General features: G+C 51.0%; 6 protein-coding genes across 6 annotated transcripts; 3 read left to right on the forward strand and 3 right to left on the reverse strand.

The window, feature by feature from the left end:
* Window positions 1-114: 114 nt before the first annotated feature.
* Window positions 115-2,586, reverse strand: J3458_005175 (uncharacterized protein). Its single transcript, XM_007811737.2, has 5 exons — window positions 2,157-2,586; window positions 2,069-2,096; window positions 1,459-1,969; window positions 999-1,390; window positions 115-932 (listed from the first exon to the last, which is right to left on the reverse strand). The coding sequence occupies exons 1-5, from the start codon at window positions 2,306-2,308 to the stop codon at window positions 735-737; spliced, it is 1,281 nt and encodes a 426-aa protein (XP_007809928.2). The 5' UTR covers window positions 2,309-2,586; the 3' UTR covers window positions 115-734.
* A 710-nt stretch (window positions 2,587-3,296) lies between these two features.
* J3458_005176 (uncharacterized protein) lies at window positions 3,297-3,697 on the reverse strand (the record flags this gene model as incomplete). The annotated part of the gene is made up of 4 exons (XM_066118639.1): window positions 3,297-3,323; window positions 3,385-3,466; window positions 3,519-3,550; window positions 3,602-3,697. 4 exons carry the CDS (start codon window positions 3,695-3,697, stop codon window positions 3,297-3,299), a joined length of 237 nt encoding a protein of 78 aa, XP_065976159.1.
* Window positions 3,698-4,023: 326 nt separating this feature from the next.
* Window positions 4,024-4,659, forward strand: J3458_005177 (uncharacterized protein; the record flags this gene model as incomplete). Its single annotated transcript, XM_007811736.2, has 4 exons — window positions 4,024-4,050; window positions 4,127-4,255; window positions 4,337-4,404; window positions 4,467-4,659. The coding sequence occupies 4 exons, from the start codon at window positions 4,024-4,026 to the stop codon at window positions 4,657-4,659; spliced, it is 417 nt and encodes a 138-aa protein (XP_007809927.2).
* Window positions 4,660-6,113: 1,454 nt separating this feature from the next.
* On the forward strand, window positions 6,114-7,565 carry J3458_005178 (uncharacterized protein; the record flags this gene model as incomplete). The annotated part of the gene is made up of 2 exons (XM_066118640.1): window positions 6,114-6,473; window positions 6,552-7,565. The coding sequence occupies 2 exons, from the start codon at window positions 6,114-6,116 to the stop codon at window positions 7,563-7,565; spliced, it is 1,374 nt and encodes a 457-aa protein (XP_065976160.1).
* Window positions 7,566-7,719: 154 nt separating this feature from the next.
* Window positions 7,720-11,006, reverse strand: J3458_005179 (uncharacterized protein). Its single transcript, XM_066118641.1, has 3 exons — window positions 10,801-11,006; window positions 8,633-10,740; window positions 7,720-8,582 (listed from the first exon to the last, which is right to left on the reverse strand). Exons 2-3 carry the CDS (start codon window positions 9,972-9,974, stop codon window positions 8,059-8,061), a joined length of 1,866 nt encoding a protein of 621 aa, XP_065976161.1. The 5' UTR covers window positions 9,975-10,740; window positions 10,801-11,006; the 3' UTR covers window positions 7,720-8,058.
* Window positions 11,007-15,564, forward strand: MET6_1 (methionine-synthesizing 5- methyltetrahydropteroyltriglutamate--homocysteine methyltransferase). The gene is made up of 4 exons (XM_007811734.2): window positions 11,007-12,120; window positions 12,257-12,716; window positions 12,788-12,945; window positions 13,009-15,564. Exons 2-4 carry the CDS (start codon window positions 12,644-12,646, stop codon window positions 15,076-15,078), a joined length of 2,301 nt encoding a protein of 766 aa, XP_007809925.1. The 5' UTR covers window positions 11,007-12,120; window positions 12,257-12,643; the 3' UTR covers window positions 15,079-15,564.
* Window positions 15,565-15,658: the final 94 nt, after the last annotated feature.

Here is a 15,658-nt window from a genome sequence, read left to right on the forward strand (position 1 = left end):
CGTTAGTTCAGAGGCTGCCCACACCAGTCCGGCGCCATTGGCCGGCAAGGCTGACGGACATTGGACCGACCATCGCACCCACAGCTTCCTAACAAAAGTCAAGTACAAGTTGCGTTTTTATACCAAAACTTTGCGCCCTTTCTATTATCAGATTATTCTACAAGCTCATACTATTATAGAATTAGCTTTTCACTCTCCTTCTTCAAGAAAAACTATTATTATTAACTGCGGAGTACTGTACGGTCTGTACGAGTCCATCTGTCAGTTGCGGGCATGTGAAACCTGACAGCTTTCACCACAGGGCACACTTATCAGTTGAGTCCAAATATAACCAAGCAAGCGGGAAAACAGTCACTACGCCATCATTATGGACGTCGTGTAATATTCCCATACATACACATTTGTTTTCTGTTAATACAAGCCCTGCCAAACCTCCTTCCTTGCCTTGCCTCCACATCTTGAAGTCACCACCCGGGGGCTAAACGCCCACTCCAGACCTCACGATTCCTCCAGAATGCAACCTGAAAAGGCCAAATCACTCAGAATGATCAGTGCGATGCCATGCGATGCGATGCAATGCAATGCGATTCCCAAAGCCCACCGTGTTGTTCCCCCAAAACCAGCCAAAAACCTGCTAAACGCCGCCATGACATGATGTACAGTTCATTTCTTGTGAGAGCCGCCGTAAAGCATACTCATTATGGTTTCGAATTAACTTTCCCTGGAATGTTGGCCTAGGACTCTTCGTTTCGTCGGGGGCGAGAGGACATCCCACCACGACCTCGACCACGTCCGCGCCCTTCGCCGCGGTGACCGCCACGGCCGCGGTGCTCACCACGGTGACCACCTCGACCGCGCAAATTGCCATTTCCTTCACGCTCCTGACGACCCTTGTTACGCTGGACCTGATGGAATCCATCATTACCATCAGACTATAGCAGGCGTTAGATGTTTCTATTGTACCAGGCGTGCAGTTTTCAAATTTTGCTTTTACTCACAGGCTTAGTAGGCTCGGGCTGCTCGTCCGCCCAAGACTGCGTATTTCCAGACACGGCTGGCATGGCAGTCAGGCCAGTATCAGTCTCGATAAGGTCTCGTGAGGTTTTCACATCTGCCCACTCCTGCGAGGTAGAGAGACCGGCCTCGGTGGACCAGTGACTCTCAGCCACGGCGTTGGCGGCATTGTCGGACACATTGGCATTAGGGTGACCATTGCTCGCCTCAACCTTCTTCTCCCCAGGAGAAGCAGAGACATCAGTACCTGCGATCTCAGTGGCGGCGACGTTTGCCACGGTAGGGTCAGTGACCACCCCATCAGTCTCTCCTTCGGCTGGCACCTCACTGTAGACGGGGGCCTTGTATTCCTGAGCAAGTGTCTTGACAACAGAATCTAGATTGCGTTAGTACATAGTATTACTCTAAACAGGAAGAGGGGCAGCTATTGGCAGGTGTACTTACAAGTAGTCTGCAATTGCTCTCCTGGCACGCTGAGAATCTTGTCTTCAGTACCCTCCACCAGCTTCAACATTGATGCAACGGCAGAGTCGTCTCCGGCGTAGATTGCCAAGAGGACACCCTCGATAGCTTGGCTTTCGTCCGACTCGGCATCGGCAGCTTCCTCACGGCGGTAGGCAGCAAGGCGCAAAAACTGCGATAAGAGAAGAAGTTTATCCTTCAAGGACTTTTGGAAGCTCGCCTCAGCTTCGCTGACAGCGTCTGCCTTGGCCTTCTCCAACGTCTTCTCCCACTCAGCCTTTTCGTTTGCGGCTCGTGAACGGTATTGTTCATGGACCTTTCGAAGCTGTGCGAGCTGCTCCTCGGCCCGAGCAAGCTGGGCCTGGAGCTCAGGTTTCTTCTCGATCTGTGCCCTTTGATCTGGGTTGATGACCTTTGAGATGACCAATTGCTCAAGAGTTTTGCCAGCGTTATCTTCGTGGCTCAAAATGGAATCGGTCTTTGAGGCATTGGTCTGGGAGAGGGCGCGTCAGTTTTCGAAATGGGTGGATGGCCCAACTGAAGGGAAGGTCGTTAAGCAAAATGTGAACAGTACAGAGTACGTGTAACTTACAATTTTCTTGTTGAGATTACGAATGCTCCTGTGAAATTTACTGTTAGGACTGCAGCTTCTCACCCACATCATCCGAAGAGAGCCTTACTTTTGCAGCTCCCTGATGTCAGCACTCTCGAAATCCTCGTCCAACAAATCGGCAGCGGCAATGCTGGGAGCAGGCGACTCAGGACGCTTGGCAGCACCAGTGGTCTTCTTCTTGGATCCCTTGGGGGCGGGTTGAGTTGCAGCTGCAGGCATATCTAACAAATTTTGTGCGCTGCGAAGATGGGAAGGGGATCGTCAAGTTGTCGCAAGGAAGCTCTAGATGGCTTGGTGGATAACGATGCTCGAGCTTTCGATATCTCTACTGTGGTCGATGCCGGATGTGTAGCTGGATATTTGAAAGCGGAAAGGATGCCGTGTGGCAGGGGAGAGGCGATTGGGAGACAAGAATGGCAAATCGGATTCGGCTGATAGTCAGGCAAAGAGCAAGAGGGAGGAAGAGTCGGGGTCGACAGTGCACATGTAGGTGTGATCCAACCGTTGACGGGTGTGGAGGTTGGCTGCCTGATGCTGCGGGACCACAAACGCCGCCCCCTGTGCAGCGCTGGGGCGCCTGTGGTGCGAAGCTCTTCATGAGCTGCCCTCTTGTGTTCGGTTCTAGAACCAGAGAGAATCACACCTTGAACTGACTGGTCTGTGAACCACTGCCCAATGCCCATGTTGAAACTGTGGTATGGCGGCGCAATTTCATTCTGGAGGAGAAATACCGTATGCAAGCGCAATTAGCCTTGTCATTATTATTCAGATTTACGACTGGTTGACATGTTTACTCGCGGGACGAGCCGTTGTTTGCCATTATGCATGGTCTCGTGCCTATCCTTACTTATCCTTGGCCCCTCATCCAGTCCAGCTCCATCCCCTCCGTTCGGTGCTGATGAGTCGGCACTGCCAACGCCAACACAGTAGGCCACCTTTCGGACATCAGACAAGTTGTGGTACGGATACAAAGGACTAGCATGTTTCAAAGCATCCGGTAAGTTACTCTGCTGTCTGTCACGTACCATGTCAGTGTCAGATGTGACACCCTGGCCTACCACATGTCCATATTTATGTATTTGTCGCCGATTATTCTTGCGAGGCAACGCCGTTTGCTTGGTCTGTTGCACGACTTCGTCCCTTTGCTATGCCCTACCAGATCGGACCAGGGAAGCAAGAATCCATGCAGATATCCTCTGCGAAATTCTCAGCCCTTGAACTTGGCCAGTGTATCCTGCATCATAGTTAGTCATGCGGGGGGTGATGGATGTGAGCTGAACAAGTTATGAACATACTCTGGTCACCTTGTTTACACTCCTTGCTGTCAAGCCGCGCTCGCCTGACTGCTTGGCGTAGATGGCCGCTTCTTTGACGAGTCTACCAACTCGGTTAGTTTCAGCAGCACAAAAAAAAGGCCGGCTGTGCGCACGTTTCCATGAAGAGGACGTAGTTTAAGAATATCTAGATTCGCTTAGTAACGCAGGTTGAATCGTCATGGCACGCCTTACTCACCGTGACGTCTGCGTTCTTCTTGACACTCATGTTCGAGTGCGCCTTTATGATCTTCTTAACAGTCGCCCGCGGATATGCTTTTTTACCGAGTGCCATGGTTGAGACTCTTATTTAACGCGATGCCGCGGTCCAAATATATCGTGGGAGCTGCTTTTCAACCACGGACTGCGCGTCGTGTGTGCTGGTATGGCTGCGCAAAGTCGTACAAGCAAAGAAGGGATGTGTGGGGCAGCCAATCGGGAAGAGTGACGAGACTGTGTGAATTCCGGACGAAGCTGCCAAGCCACACAGTACCCCCACCACAAGAATGACCATCAAGAGAAGGCGCTCGCAATAAACGACGGTTTTCGTCGCGGGGCCAACGTTGCGGGCAACATCCGGTTGAAACGGAGAGGCTGTCGAGCTAGTTCGTATTGTCTACGATGGCTTCAATAATGCAGAGGCGTATGGTACGGTTGAACTTCTAATGTCGCAATTTATGGTTCCGCTTCATGAGACGATTGTGCCACTGACCGATATGCCCAGCTCTCGAAGGAGGACGAACAGGCAGGAGACGAAGTCGAGGTCCGCAGAGAAGACCAGGATAAGATCAACAAGTTTAGTCGGCTGCATCAGAGGGAACTGGCCATGGAGGAGGAACTCAAGTTGAAGAATGTGAGGACTTCTTGGCGGAGAGCCGACCCCCTCTGCCCACCTGACCAGCGGCGAGACACTGACTGACTGGGCAATGTCTAGAAAGAGAAAGAGGAATATGATGACCTGTCGACAGAGTTGGAGCTAGCAGATGAAGATGAAAAGATTCAGTATGCCAACCCCCGCATCGCATCCGTCACTTTCATGCGCTTATGGACCAATGTCCCTGCAGGTACAAAATCGGCGATGCATTCTTTCACATTCCACTTGATCAAGCCCAAGAGATGTTGGAAGCGGCTACGACGAAAATTGACGAAGAGACGAGCGAACTAGAAGACAAGATCGGCTCCGTGCGCGAGGAGATGCAACAACTCAAGGTCGAATTATACGCTAGATTCGGAAAGCAAATCAACCTCGAAGTATAGCAAAGACTTGTTTTTTTATAGACGCCAAGGAAAGAAAAATATTATATCAAAAACTCAAAAATTTCAAAATCGAAATGGCCACACTTCATTCGGAGAAAATGCTCATTGATCATTCTAAACGTGCACGTGTGTAACCACTCGCCCACCGGCTAGGACGAAGATTTCCATTACTCCCCTCTGACACCGAGATTCGAGATCTGCATGTCACGATCGGCAGGTATGGATGGACTGCTAGGTTGCGCCCAATAGATAAAGGGCCAATTTGGTGACTCACTCGTTGACACTGTGTCGACGGGCGCGTCATGATGGCTGAGGATGACCACGTGCTGGGCTTATTATATTGCTTACTTCAAGTCCTCGGCTGGCCTCGTCTCCCGAGGATACGGGGATGGATAGATTGAGCCCTAACCGTTTCAATGAGTACTATCAAGGCATGGAAAGCATGGATGGCATGGTGGCTGCATTTTATCCTGGCTATGTCTTATGCTTTTGAGTAACCTCAGTTGCCCATGCCAAGACTATGCAGGTTAGTGAAAGCCTGATGACCCTTCGAAGGGCCCAACCAGCCATTCTGACCGAAGACAAACGAGTTTTTGCGGCATCGGCCCCCGTGGAAAGGACATTAAGCCAATACTCGGTGTGTTGCTCACTTATACCCAGTGCGAGGACGAGACATGTGGGCAGGGCGATGATCCTAAGTTCCAAGACATCTCACATCATGGCACGGAATTCTCGGGAGTGATCATCTCCCGCCGTTCCAAGCTATGTTCGTACTAACTAGACTATGGTTTGTGTTACCCTGCTCTGTTATATCTCCTTCTTTGCCCCATTCCCACGATAACCATCTTCATCTTCTACTCCTATATGACAGGCCAGTGTCATTTCCAAGAGTTGTACATGAGATCTTTCCAGGCTCGTAGCAATACTTGAAAGAATCCTTTTTTCTCTACTTGCACACACACAACAAACACTCCTCGTGCCTAGCTAAATAGCTTGAGCATCATGTCTACAAGCAATTCTAATGACACGCTGTCTGGTACCCTTATCCCGGCGAATGGTATGCATTATTCCATTTTTAGGCCCCTACTGTCACAAAAAGAGTCTATAGTACTAAGGACTAGGTTAACCTTACTCGACTATAGCAGTACTAAAACCGGAATGGCTTAGGACAGGCAGCGGAAGCGGCCCCGAAGATGTTGGACCTCAACAACAAAATGACCGCAACAGTGGGATCCAAGGCCTGAGCTCCCCTGATGCTGTTCTATTGACAGGCAGAAGCGGCCGGAGCTATACTGTCATCGGTTGGGATGTCAATGACCCGGAGAATCCTCATAATTGGTCGTTTGTAAATGGTTCCCGTATCTATTCAAGCCACCAATGCCAATCTAACATGTCCATAGTTCAAAAAGACTTATATACTCACGGTAACATGTATGCTCGTCACCAATTCAACCATGGGCTCGGCCCTCCCTTGCATGGCCATCCCCCAAATCGTTGGCGAATTCGGCAGCGTCTCGCAAGAGCAGAAAGTCCTTCTCATTTCCATCTTCCTCCTCGGCTACGTGTTTGGTCCTGTCATCTGGGCACCGCTCAGTGAGCAGTATGGCAGAAAGTATCTCACCACCGCGACGTTCTTCGCCTATTGCCTCTTTACCATGGCATCCGCCTTGTCGCCAACATGGTCTTCATTGCTAGGATTTCGTCTATGCGGTGGCGTGTTTGCCAGTGCCCCTATAGCCGTGGTAGCCGGCATACTGGCAGACATATATGGTGATGCTCGTGTACGAGGCAAAGCGTACTCCGCCTTCTTAGTCGTACGGCGTTTGCCCTTCCCCCAAGGAAAAAAAAAAAACCCATCCCACGACTCATATCAGAAGCTGACACCATGCCAGACAACAGTATTCGGTCCCATCTTTGGTCCAATAGTATCAGGGTTCGCGTCACCAACTATCGGCTGGCGCTGGACGTTCTGGATCGCCCTTCTTTACGCAGGCCTCACATTCATCATGCTTCTCCTCCTCCCGGAGACCCATCACCAGATCCTCCTCGCCCGCCGCGCCAAGAAGCTCCGACAGCAAAGCCAATCCGCCACCATCGTCGCCCCCCGCGACCTCGAGACAACCGAGTTCTCCCAGCTCGTCAGCAAGGTGCTCACCCGCCCCCTCCGCATGCTCTTCTTTGAGCCCATCGTCGCCGCGACATGCTCCTACCTCGCACTCGCCTATGCTATCTTCTACATGTCCTTCCAGGCGTTCCCAATCATCTTCCTCCACCACTACGGCCTGTCCCCCGGCATCACGGGACTCTGCTACTTGCCCATCGGAGCAGGCGCCTTCTTGAGCATGGTCTGCTTCTGGAGCTGGGACGCCTACGTCGCTCGTGCGTCTTCCCGAGGCGCAGTGTGGGCCATGAGTGATGAATACCGTCGTGTGCCGCTCGCCACCGTCGGTGGTCCGTTGTTCGTCATATCTCTCTTCTGGCTGGGCTTCACCGCGAAGCCGAGCATATCTTTTGTGGTGCCTATGCTCGCGGGCCTACCCTTCGGGATGGGCTTCCAACTTATATTCATGACCTTATTAAATTATTTAACAGACGCGTACGAGGTGTATGCTGCTTCCGCAAATGCAGCCGCCTCCGCGACACGGTCCTGCCTAGCGGTTGTGTTGCCGCTAGCTACGAGAGCCATGTTCAATCGTCTCGGGGTATCCGGTGCGTGTGCCGTCTTGGGAGGGCTGAGTGCTGCCATGAGCGTTATTCCATTTGTATTCTTGTGGAAGGGACAAGCTATCAGGAATAAATCGCCATTTTGTATTGCTTTGCGACAGATGAAGGAGGACTTGTTGCGCAAGGAGGAACAGAACCGCCTGGAGAAGGGTAAAGAGGCCAACAGGTCTAATGACGTCTGATGAGAATATCTAATGAATAGCCTCATGGATCTCTGGGATGATGATGAGATATTGTCAAGGAATTATGCTGGAAACAGATTGTTCTAGGTATTATTGGCATAGCTGTTAAGCTTGCCAACACTGGCATTAGAAATATTGGAAGTGATACGGAAAGCAGGTTTAACAAGTGATTAATTCTTTAGCTAGTCAATGCGGCAAGGAAATACAATGACCTTACATCTATAACTCGAGTATATCGATGATAATGAAGTTCGCTAGATATGATACAGTTTCTGCCAGGGAAGTGCCTCTGCATATTTACACCACGCAGGAGCCTCATCTGAAACATTGTTTGATGAGATAACCGCTCGCAGCGTCTTTAGGCGATTGTGGATCAAAGTATGCATCTATTTTGGGACGATCGACGTCTTGTGAGGGCGAGATTTCATCATCATTGCCTGGCTACCCAAGGTTAACAACCTTAGGTAATTGGGTAATTACATCCACGGCCCAGTCAATCAGTTTGGTGCCGATGTTGTCGTGTTTTTGATTTCGCGTGCGGGTTCTGAACCCGTATAGATTCTGTGTTGTCGTACGAGGTGCGGTTGACGAAATTATGCCAGTTATTGCCATTGACTACCCAGCCTCGGCCAACTTCAGGTTTGATACCATCAAATTTAACTGAGCTATTGCAACTGCTGGAGCTCAGCTTTGAGATATGTGATAAAGAGTGTTGGAACTTTTCTTTGAATGATTTTCGGCCGAGAGTCGGCGTCGGTCGATTTTCGGAATCTTCGTAAGTTTGGGCTGTAATGATGATACTTTGATCCAGCCCTGGCAGCGATTCTTGCGAATTAGGTTTCTTAGCATATACCGCATCGTCCTTGACCTGCTGTGGTTCAGATATGTGATTTATTCGAACTTCTGAAGCATTGGCTCCCCTTGGTAGTTGCCGTGATGGTTCCTCTTCTGCGGTTGCATAGGAACTCTGGCCTTCAGAGTGTCCCAGATCCTTCCAAGTCGGCAAATTCCCACACCCTTGCGCCAAAGTCAGTCAGAATCCGGCCAATGTTTGATCTTTAACATACAATGAACAGGTGAAAGCTCAAAATTATCCAAGTCTCTCTGGCTGAGCACGTATCCGTGTGATTCTGATTCTGACGGACTAGGATCAAAACTAGGCAGTTTAGATGGATAATTCGAGGACCCATTGTTGGCCTGGGGATTGGAATTCTGAGATTTGGTGCTTAATTTTGGAGTAGTATCTGAGCTTGGTAGTTGATCTGTGTCTGATCTTTTCGAATTAACAGATGCGGGATGAATTGAACCCTCGCATGTCTCTTCGGTGTGTGCTAGAAGGAGAGACTCTGCAGTATGGACTCGGTCAAGTATAGAGAACGATGACTCCAGGATGCTATCGACGCCACCCGGCCCCTCAGTTGGCAAACAAATGTTTGCGGTATTTGCATCCCTGGGTGCGTGCTCAGGTTGAAGCACAAAGTGGTCAGCTGGCTTCATGCCTTGGGCGATCAGCCATATGCCCAGGGCAGACTGGTCGTCCCAGGCATGAGACCCATGCCGAATATTGAATTCATTGTCAGGCCCAATGATTCTGTCAAGACGAGGCGAACCGGGCTGGCAACTAGATGGTCGAGGGGATATTGATACCATAGAGACACATCTTCTCTCTGGTAGTGGACCGCGAATTGGGCGAGACCGACAAAGCAATTCATCGTGATTTGACTGTGTATCAACCGGAGAGCCACAGTCGTGAGTGACACATATTTCATCATGATCTGCGTCTTGTTGGCAATCTTCCTGCTTAGGCAGTGTATACTGATTGCAGGAAAGGTCTGACGACGCAGGATGAGACGCCAGCGCACAATCATCAAATGTAAACTCAAGTGTATCCCTTGGGCCGCTACATGGGCTCCCCATATCAATTAGCGTGGAGAGATATCTGGCGCTCTGATGTGACCCGTTGCTCTGGTCATCATTACCGTCATCCTTGTTGAGCTCATCCTGAATTCGCTTTTGTCGCAGCCGCCTCACTTCGGCTCGTCTTGCTAACTCTTCGTCACTGTGTCCAATGGACACCCGAGAATGTCTTCTGGGCCCGCTATCCTGCGACAAATGCTTAACTATTCTAGCCTTGACCCCTTCGAATGTGCTTGTTCGTGTGCTAGGAATGAGGCTTCCAGTATCGCCATTCTCTGGGCTGGTGCTAGCAAGCTGGCAAAGTTCCACAGGGCCCTCAAACGGAGATATCTGCTCGCTTGGGTGCCCGTCTTTACATTTCCGGTTCGATCCAGTGGAGTTTCTGGTGTTCACGGCTGGAGTATTTGAAGTTCTGAATATGGAAGTGAAGCTGATCTTGTTGCCGGCTGAGTCACGGCTTCTCCGGGGACCGCAGCACCATAGGGCATGCATGACTTGGTCCTAGTTTGTGAGGGCTAAGGAGTTCTCATTCCTAGGTGCTTTGCCATTCAAGTTGATTGTGGAGATAAGGCAATGGGACAGGGTTTTGAGCCGAGGAACGTGAAACGAATGGCTGCGTGGCATGCCAAAGTTGCAAACAGTTGACGGTGCTACAAGACCTGAATTCTAGCAGTCCCAAGTGGCAGGGAGCAGGATGAAAAAAAGAGATGGTTGTCGGGGCTGCCATGACTTGACAAGCGAAAGACAGGAAGAACAGTACAATCACAGTAGGGGGAGCGATCTGGATGAATGCAACTTTAAATCCTGCCGCTCCTTCCACTTTCTCGATTCAGCGCCACGATGCCCACGCAGCTCCTTCCTCGGACGTATGATGGTTTGCTCGCCATCTTACCAACTAAGGTACCTAGATACCTATACGTGCCATTCAGACCTACCTACCTACCTAGGGTAGGCAGGTACGTGATTCCGAATCATGGGAGCAATTTTGAGTCTCTAGGGTGTTGATAGTTTCCGCCTCGACGTCGGCCGACGAATATGTCTGTCTCTGGTCTTAAACAGGTGGTTAACATTTGTGCAGAAGTATCGCCTTTTGAAACCAACTTCGTCCCGCAAACCGACACTATGTGGCATATAGGGGCATATAACCAGTTTCAGTTACGGGCAGTGACACGCGTCAATGGATGATGATCATGTAGATGTTTATAGATGCGCAAGAACGGGTGTAAGCCAAGTCGTCGGCGAGTGCCCCAAGTCGCCTGTGTCCTGACGAAGTAAGCGACTAGGCACCAGGCAATTAATGAGATGAGGCGAGACTTATCCCGCACGTGTCAAGATGTTCACAAGCAGAACGCAAGGTGAGCTGTAAGCATTAGATTCGCAGCATCCATGAGACATCGGAATCATGTTCACGCCGCAGAGCACGCGTTGGGCGCTATTCATCAGCAAGCAGCATATGTGAAGGCTACAAGTGAGAACCAATGCCTGTTGATTTAACCGGCTCTTGTGTGTGTTGTTCTATGCCTGGCCAGCTGCTATATGTCCAAAGTACTGGGGCCGTGGCCCGTTACACACTTTCGCTTGAGCCTTGGAGGCTTCCACAAAAGCCGAAAGGGCAAGGAGGTCGGCGACGGGCCATCGGTGACTTGAAAAACAAAACACGAATACGGACGGCAAGGAAGGTGGCGTTAACGTAGTAAATGACGAGCTTGGAGCTACGGGGCAATCTGGCCTCGAAGCAAACAATTTTTGATCCTGTCTGCTCCACATTGCCAAAGTTTGTCCGGAGACCGGAGCACTCTGGTAGTTTGGTTATTTCCTGCTGGTACTCCCTACATAACGCAGCAGATTGATATATTGGTCGGTATAACGGTGAAGCCGATCCTTATACATAGACTTGGCGCTTGTAGGGACATGGAAGACGTGAATGTTCCGAGCACCACCACAGATACGGTACTGCTAGTCTCAGTCAAAGGCGGGAGAGAGATTTATGTGCGCGACATGTTGTGACAGGTTCGGAGCTTGAGCCTGCGACTGATTGGTGCTTCGGAAGCCGAGTCGAGGGGCCCACATCCAATGTTCGCAAGCAGACGAGAACACACAGCGCTGAAGGCACGAAGAGAAACGGTGCGATGGCGCAATTGGCAGACTCTGCAGTCGAGAAGCTTGGTTGCAAGAGGGGCAAGGAGGGGCAGCAGCTCGGAAAAACGTGGTAGCCGAGCCGGAGTCAAGCCCTTACGGAGTAGTCTCTCAGACAATGGAGCGCGCTAATAGCCGTGTGGCGGGTGGCAGGTATATGTACATACGCTGAAGCTTTGGAACTCCTACAAGCGTCAACTTGGTTCAATCAATCGAGGTGGGTTGAGGGGGTTGAGGGGCAACTGAGCATCGCCATCGCCAAGGGCAACACTTGAACTCCAGGTGACGATGTCTCAACGTTGAATAATTCAAGGTTCCATGCTCTAATCTGCATATGTATGTACCTCCCGGTGTCTGTGCCCAAGTGTCAAGTCCTCCCTCTCGAGGCATAATTAAAGCTCAACGTGCCTCACCCAATAAAGTCTCCGTCCAAGAAGAAGTTACGTGCCACCCTTGGACCCTGCACCTTCAAACGTGGCCGACTTTGCCAGTCACTGCTTGAGTAAGTACGGAGTACCGAGCGCACATGAGCTGTTATGCACGGAGTAACATGTTGCTCGCCCATGCTCTCATCTCACTTAACCCCTCCCCCGCTTTCGGCGCCATTTTTTCTGGTCTGACGCTTGTCGCTTTATTAGCCGTGTTCCGCCAAGCTGTCGTCTTGATCGCCGCTCTTCTTTTTATTTCTTCCCCTCCCAGTTCTCTTCATCTGCTCTTCTCCCTTTCCCTCTCCCCAAGCTCTTCATCATACATACCCTTCGCCCTTGTCCCCCTTCACAGAGAGTCGTCTTAGGTGTCGATTCGCTGTGGCATTCAAGGCTCTACATTTTCCAGGTTAGCATCATCTCCTCCATACCCCTCATCTTACCTCACCCCCAGACCTACCGCGTGCTTTTATTTTATCTCTCACCGGCAGTAGCGAAGGAACACTTGCGAGCTTTCTGCGGCTAATTTGCTCGTGTTTTCTGTTCAGAGCTTCTCAATACCACCATCACATATTCGAGAGTCTAAAGCCAGTCGTCAAGATGGTCCAGTCTGCGATTCTCGGTTTCCCCCGCATGGGAGTCAACCGTGACCTGAAAAAGGCCACCGAGGCCTGTAAGTTGAGCCACCGACCCATTGTTATTGCGGGAAACAGAAGAAGAGCAATTGTCTAACACAAACCATAGACTGGGGTGGAAAGATCTCTCAGGCTGACCTCCTTGCCGAGGCAAAACGCCTGCGACTTGCTCACTGGAAGATCCAGAAGGATGCTGGCGTCGACATCATCCCCAGCAACGACTTCGCCCTGTACGACCAGGTCCTTTGCCACATTCAGGACTTCGGTGTGAGTTTTTGCTACCTCTCTGCGTCATTCTTATTGGCATCGCGGTTCTAACCGGCTTCCCAGGCTGTTCCCGAGCGATACACCAAGGATGGCCTTGACAATGTTGACCAATACTTTGCCATGGGTCGTGGCCACCAGAAGGGCGGCATTGACGTGCCCAGTTTGGAAATGGTCAAGTGGTTTGATTCCAACTACCACTACGTGAAGCCTACTCTCCAGAACAACCAGACCTTTAAGTTGGTCGACAGCCCCAAGCCTGTTGTTGAGTTCAACGAGGCCAAGGAGGCTGGTATCAAGACTCGCCCCGTCCTTGTTGGACCTGTTTCTTTCCTCCACCTTGGCAAAGCCGACCGTGGCCAGACTGTTGACCCCATTGACCTTCTCGACAAGCTTCTGCCTGTCTACGAGCAGCTCCTTGTCAAGCTTAAGGAGGCTGGTGCTGAGACCGTCCAGATTGACGAGCCCACTCTCGTCTTCGACCTTCCTGCCAAGACGAAGGCTGCTTTCAAGCCTACCTATGAGAAGCTAGCCAGTCTGGGTGACAAGATCCCCAAGCTTGTCTTTACGACCTACTTCGGTGACATTGTCCACAACCTGGACCTCCTCCCCAAGGACATCTATGCCGTCCACATCGATCTTGTCCGAAACCCTGAGCAGCTTGAGACTGTTGCTGCTGCCCTAGGCCCCAAGACCATTCTCTCTGCCGGTGTCGTCGACGGCCGTAACATCTGGAAGACCAACTTCAAGCGTGCCATTGAGACCGTTGAGACCGCTATTCAGAAGCTTGGCAAGGAGCGCGTGGTTGTCGCCACGTCCAGCTCCCTCCTCCACACCCCTCACACTCTGGCCAGCGAGAAGAAGCTGGATCCCGAGGTGGCTGACTGGTTCTCTTTCGCCTCCGAGAAGGCTGTTGAGATTGCCATCATTGCCAAGGCTGTCACTGAGGGCCCTGCTGCCGTCCGTGAACAGCTTGAGGCCAACGCCAAGTCCATGCAGGCTCGTGCCACCTCCTCTCGTACCAACGACCCCAAGGTCAAGGACCGCCAATCCAAGGTCACTGCCAAGGACCACGAGCGTCTGTCCCAGTTCACCACCCGTATTGCTGCTCAGCAGAAGAAGCTCAACCTGCCCCTCTTCCCCACCACTACCATCGGCTCTTTCCCTCAGACCTCTGAGATTCGTGTCCAGCGAAACAAGTTCACCAAGGGTGAGATCACTCAGGAGCAGTATGACAAGTTCATCGAGGAGGAGATCAAGCAGAACGTCAAGATCCAGGAGGAGCTTGGCCTCGATGTCTTCGTCCACGGCGAGCCGGAGCGTAATGACATGGTTCAGTACTTTGGTGAGCGCTTGAACGGTTATGCTTTCACCACCCATGCCTGGGTCCAGAGCTACGGTTCCCGCTGCGTCCGACCCCCCATTATCGTCGGTGACATCTCCCGACCTGCCCCCATGACCGTCAAAGAGTCCAAATACGCAGTTTCCGTCTCTAGCAAGCCAATGAAGGGTATGCTTACTGGTCCCGTCACTTGCTTGCGATGGTCTTTCCCTCGTGACGACGTTCACCAGTCCGTGCAGGCTCAGCAGCTTGCTCTTGCCCTCCGCGACGAGGTTGTTGACCTCGAGAAGGCTGGCGTCGATGTCATTCAGGTCGATGAACCTGCTCTCCGAGAAGGTCTCCCTCTTCGCTCTGGCAAAGAGCGTGACGCCTACCTTGAGTGGGCCGTCAACGCCTTCAAGCTGTCGACCGCTGGTGTTGAGGATGCTACCCAGATCCACTCTCATTTCTGCTACTCCGAGTTCCAGGACTTCTTCCACGCCATTGCCGCTCTGGATGCCGATGTCCTGTCCATTGAGAACAGCAAATCTGATGCCAAGCTCCTCCGCGTCTTCGTTGACTCCGCTTACCCCCGACACATTGGACCTGGTGTCTACGACATCCACTCTCCCCGTGTCCCTAGCGAGCAGGAGATTCGTGACCGCATTGAGGAAATGCTTCAGTTCTTGAAGCCTGAGCAGCTCTGGATCGACCCTGACTGCGGTCTTAAGACCCGTCAGTGGAAGGAGACCAAGGAGGCCCTGGTCAACATGGTCAATGCTGCCAAGTTCTTCCGTACCAAGTATGCCAAATAAATTATTCGTCATTGCGACTCAGTCGATGCCGCATGAGAATATTTGGGCAGGTATCGAATGAAGAATTGTGTTTACTAATATTCGCACACCGTTTATGTGTTTTTATTCGATGAGAATGATTATTTCGTCTCAAAATTTTCTTTGTTAAAGTCAAGCCGGATACGATCTCAACATCGGCGTTTATGGGATGGGGTGATGACAAAAGATGTGTTTTATCTGCATCCCAAAAAGTTTATGAAAAACTGAGGGCTAGGGAACTGGATTTGGAAGGCGGTTTGTTGGCGAGCATTCAACATCTATGCATTTAGCACTCCGTTTGGGGGTGAATATTTTTTTGGAAGTTCCATGACAAACAATAGAATGGAATGTTGATTCCCAAATGAGGAGATTCTTCAACATGATGGCGTTATGCGGTTCGCAATAGGCTTGCCCGGCCTGTTGCTTTTGATACCTAGGAGCAAGTAGATGTAACAAATAATATACCCGATTCAACCTGGGCAAAGAAAATGGTCCATTAGTCTGTCTACGTGTGTTGTCTTATATAATAGTGTCCCCGCGATAACCAAAGGGGGGAAAATAG

Source organism: Metarhizium acridum, assembly GCF_019434415.1.
Source record: "Metarhizium acridum strain ARSEF 324 chromosome Unknown scaffold_31, whole genome shotgun sequence".
NCBI lineage: Eukaryota > Fungi > Ascomycota > Sordariomycetes > Hypocreales > Clavicipitaceae > Metarhizium > Metarhizium acridum.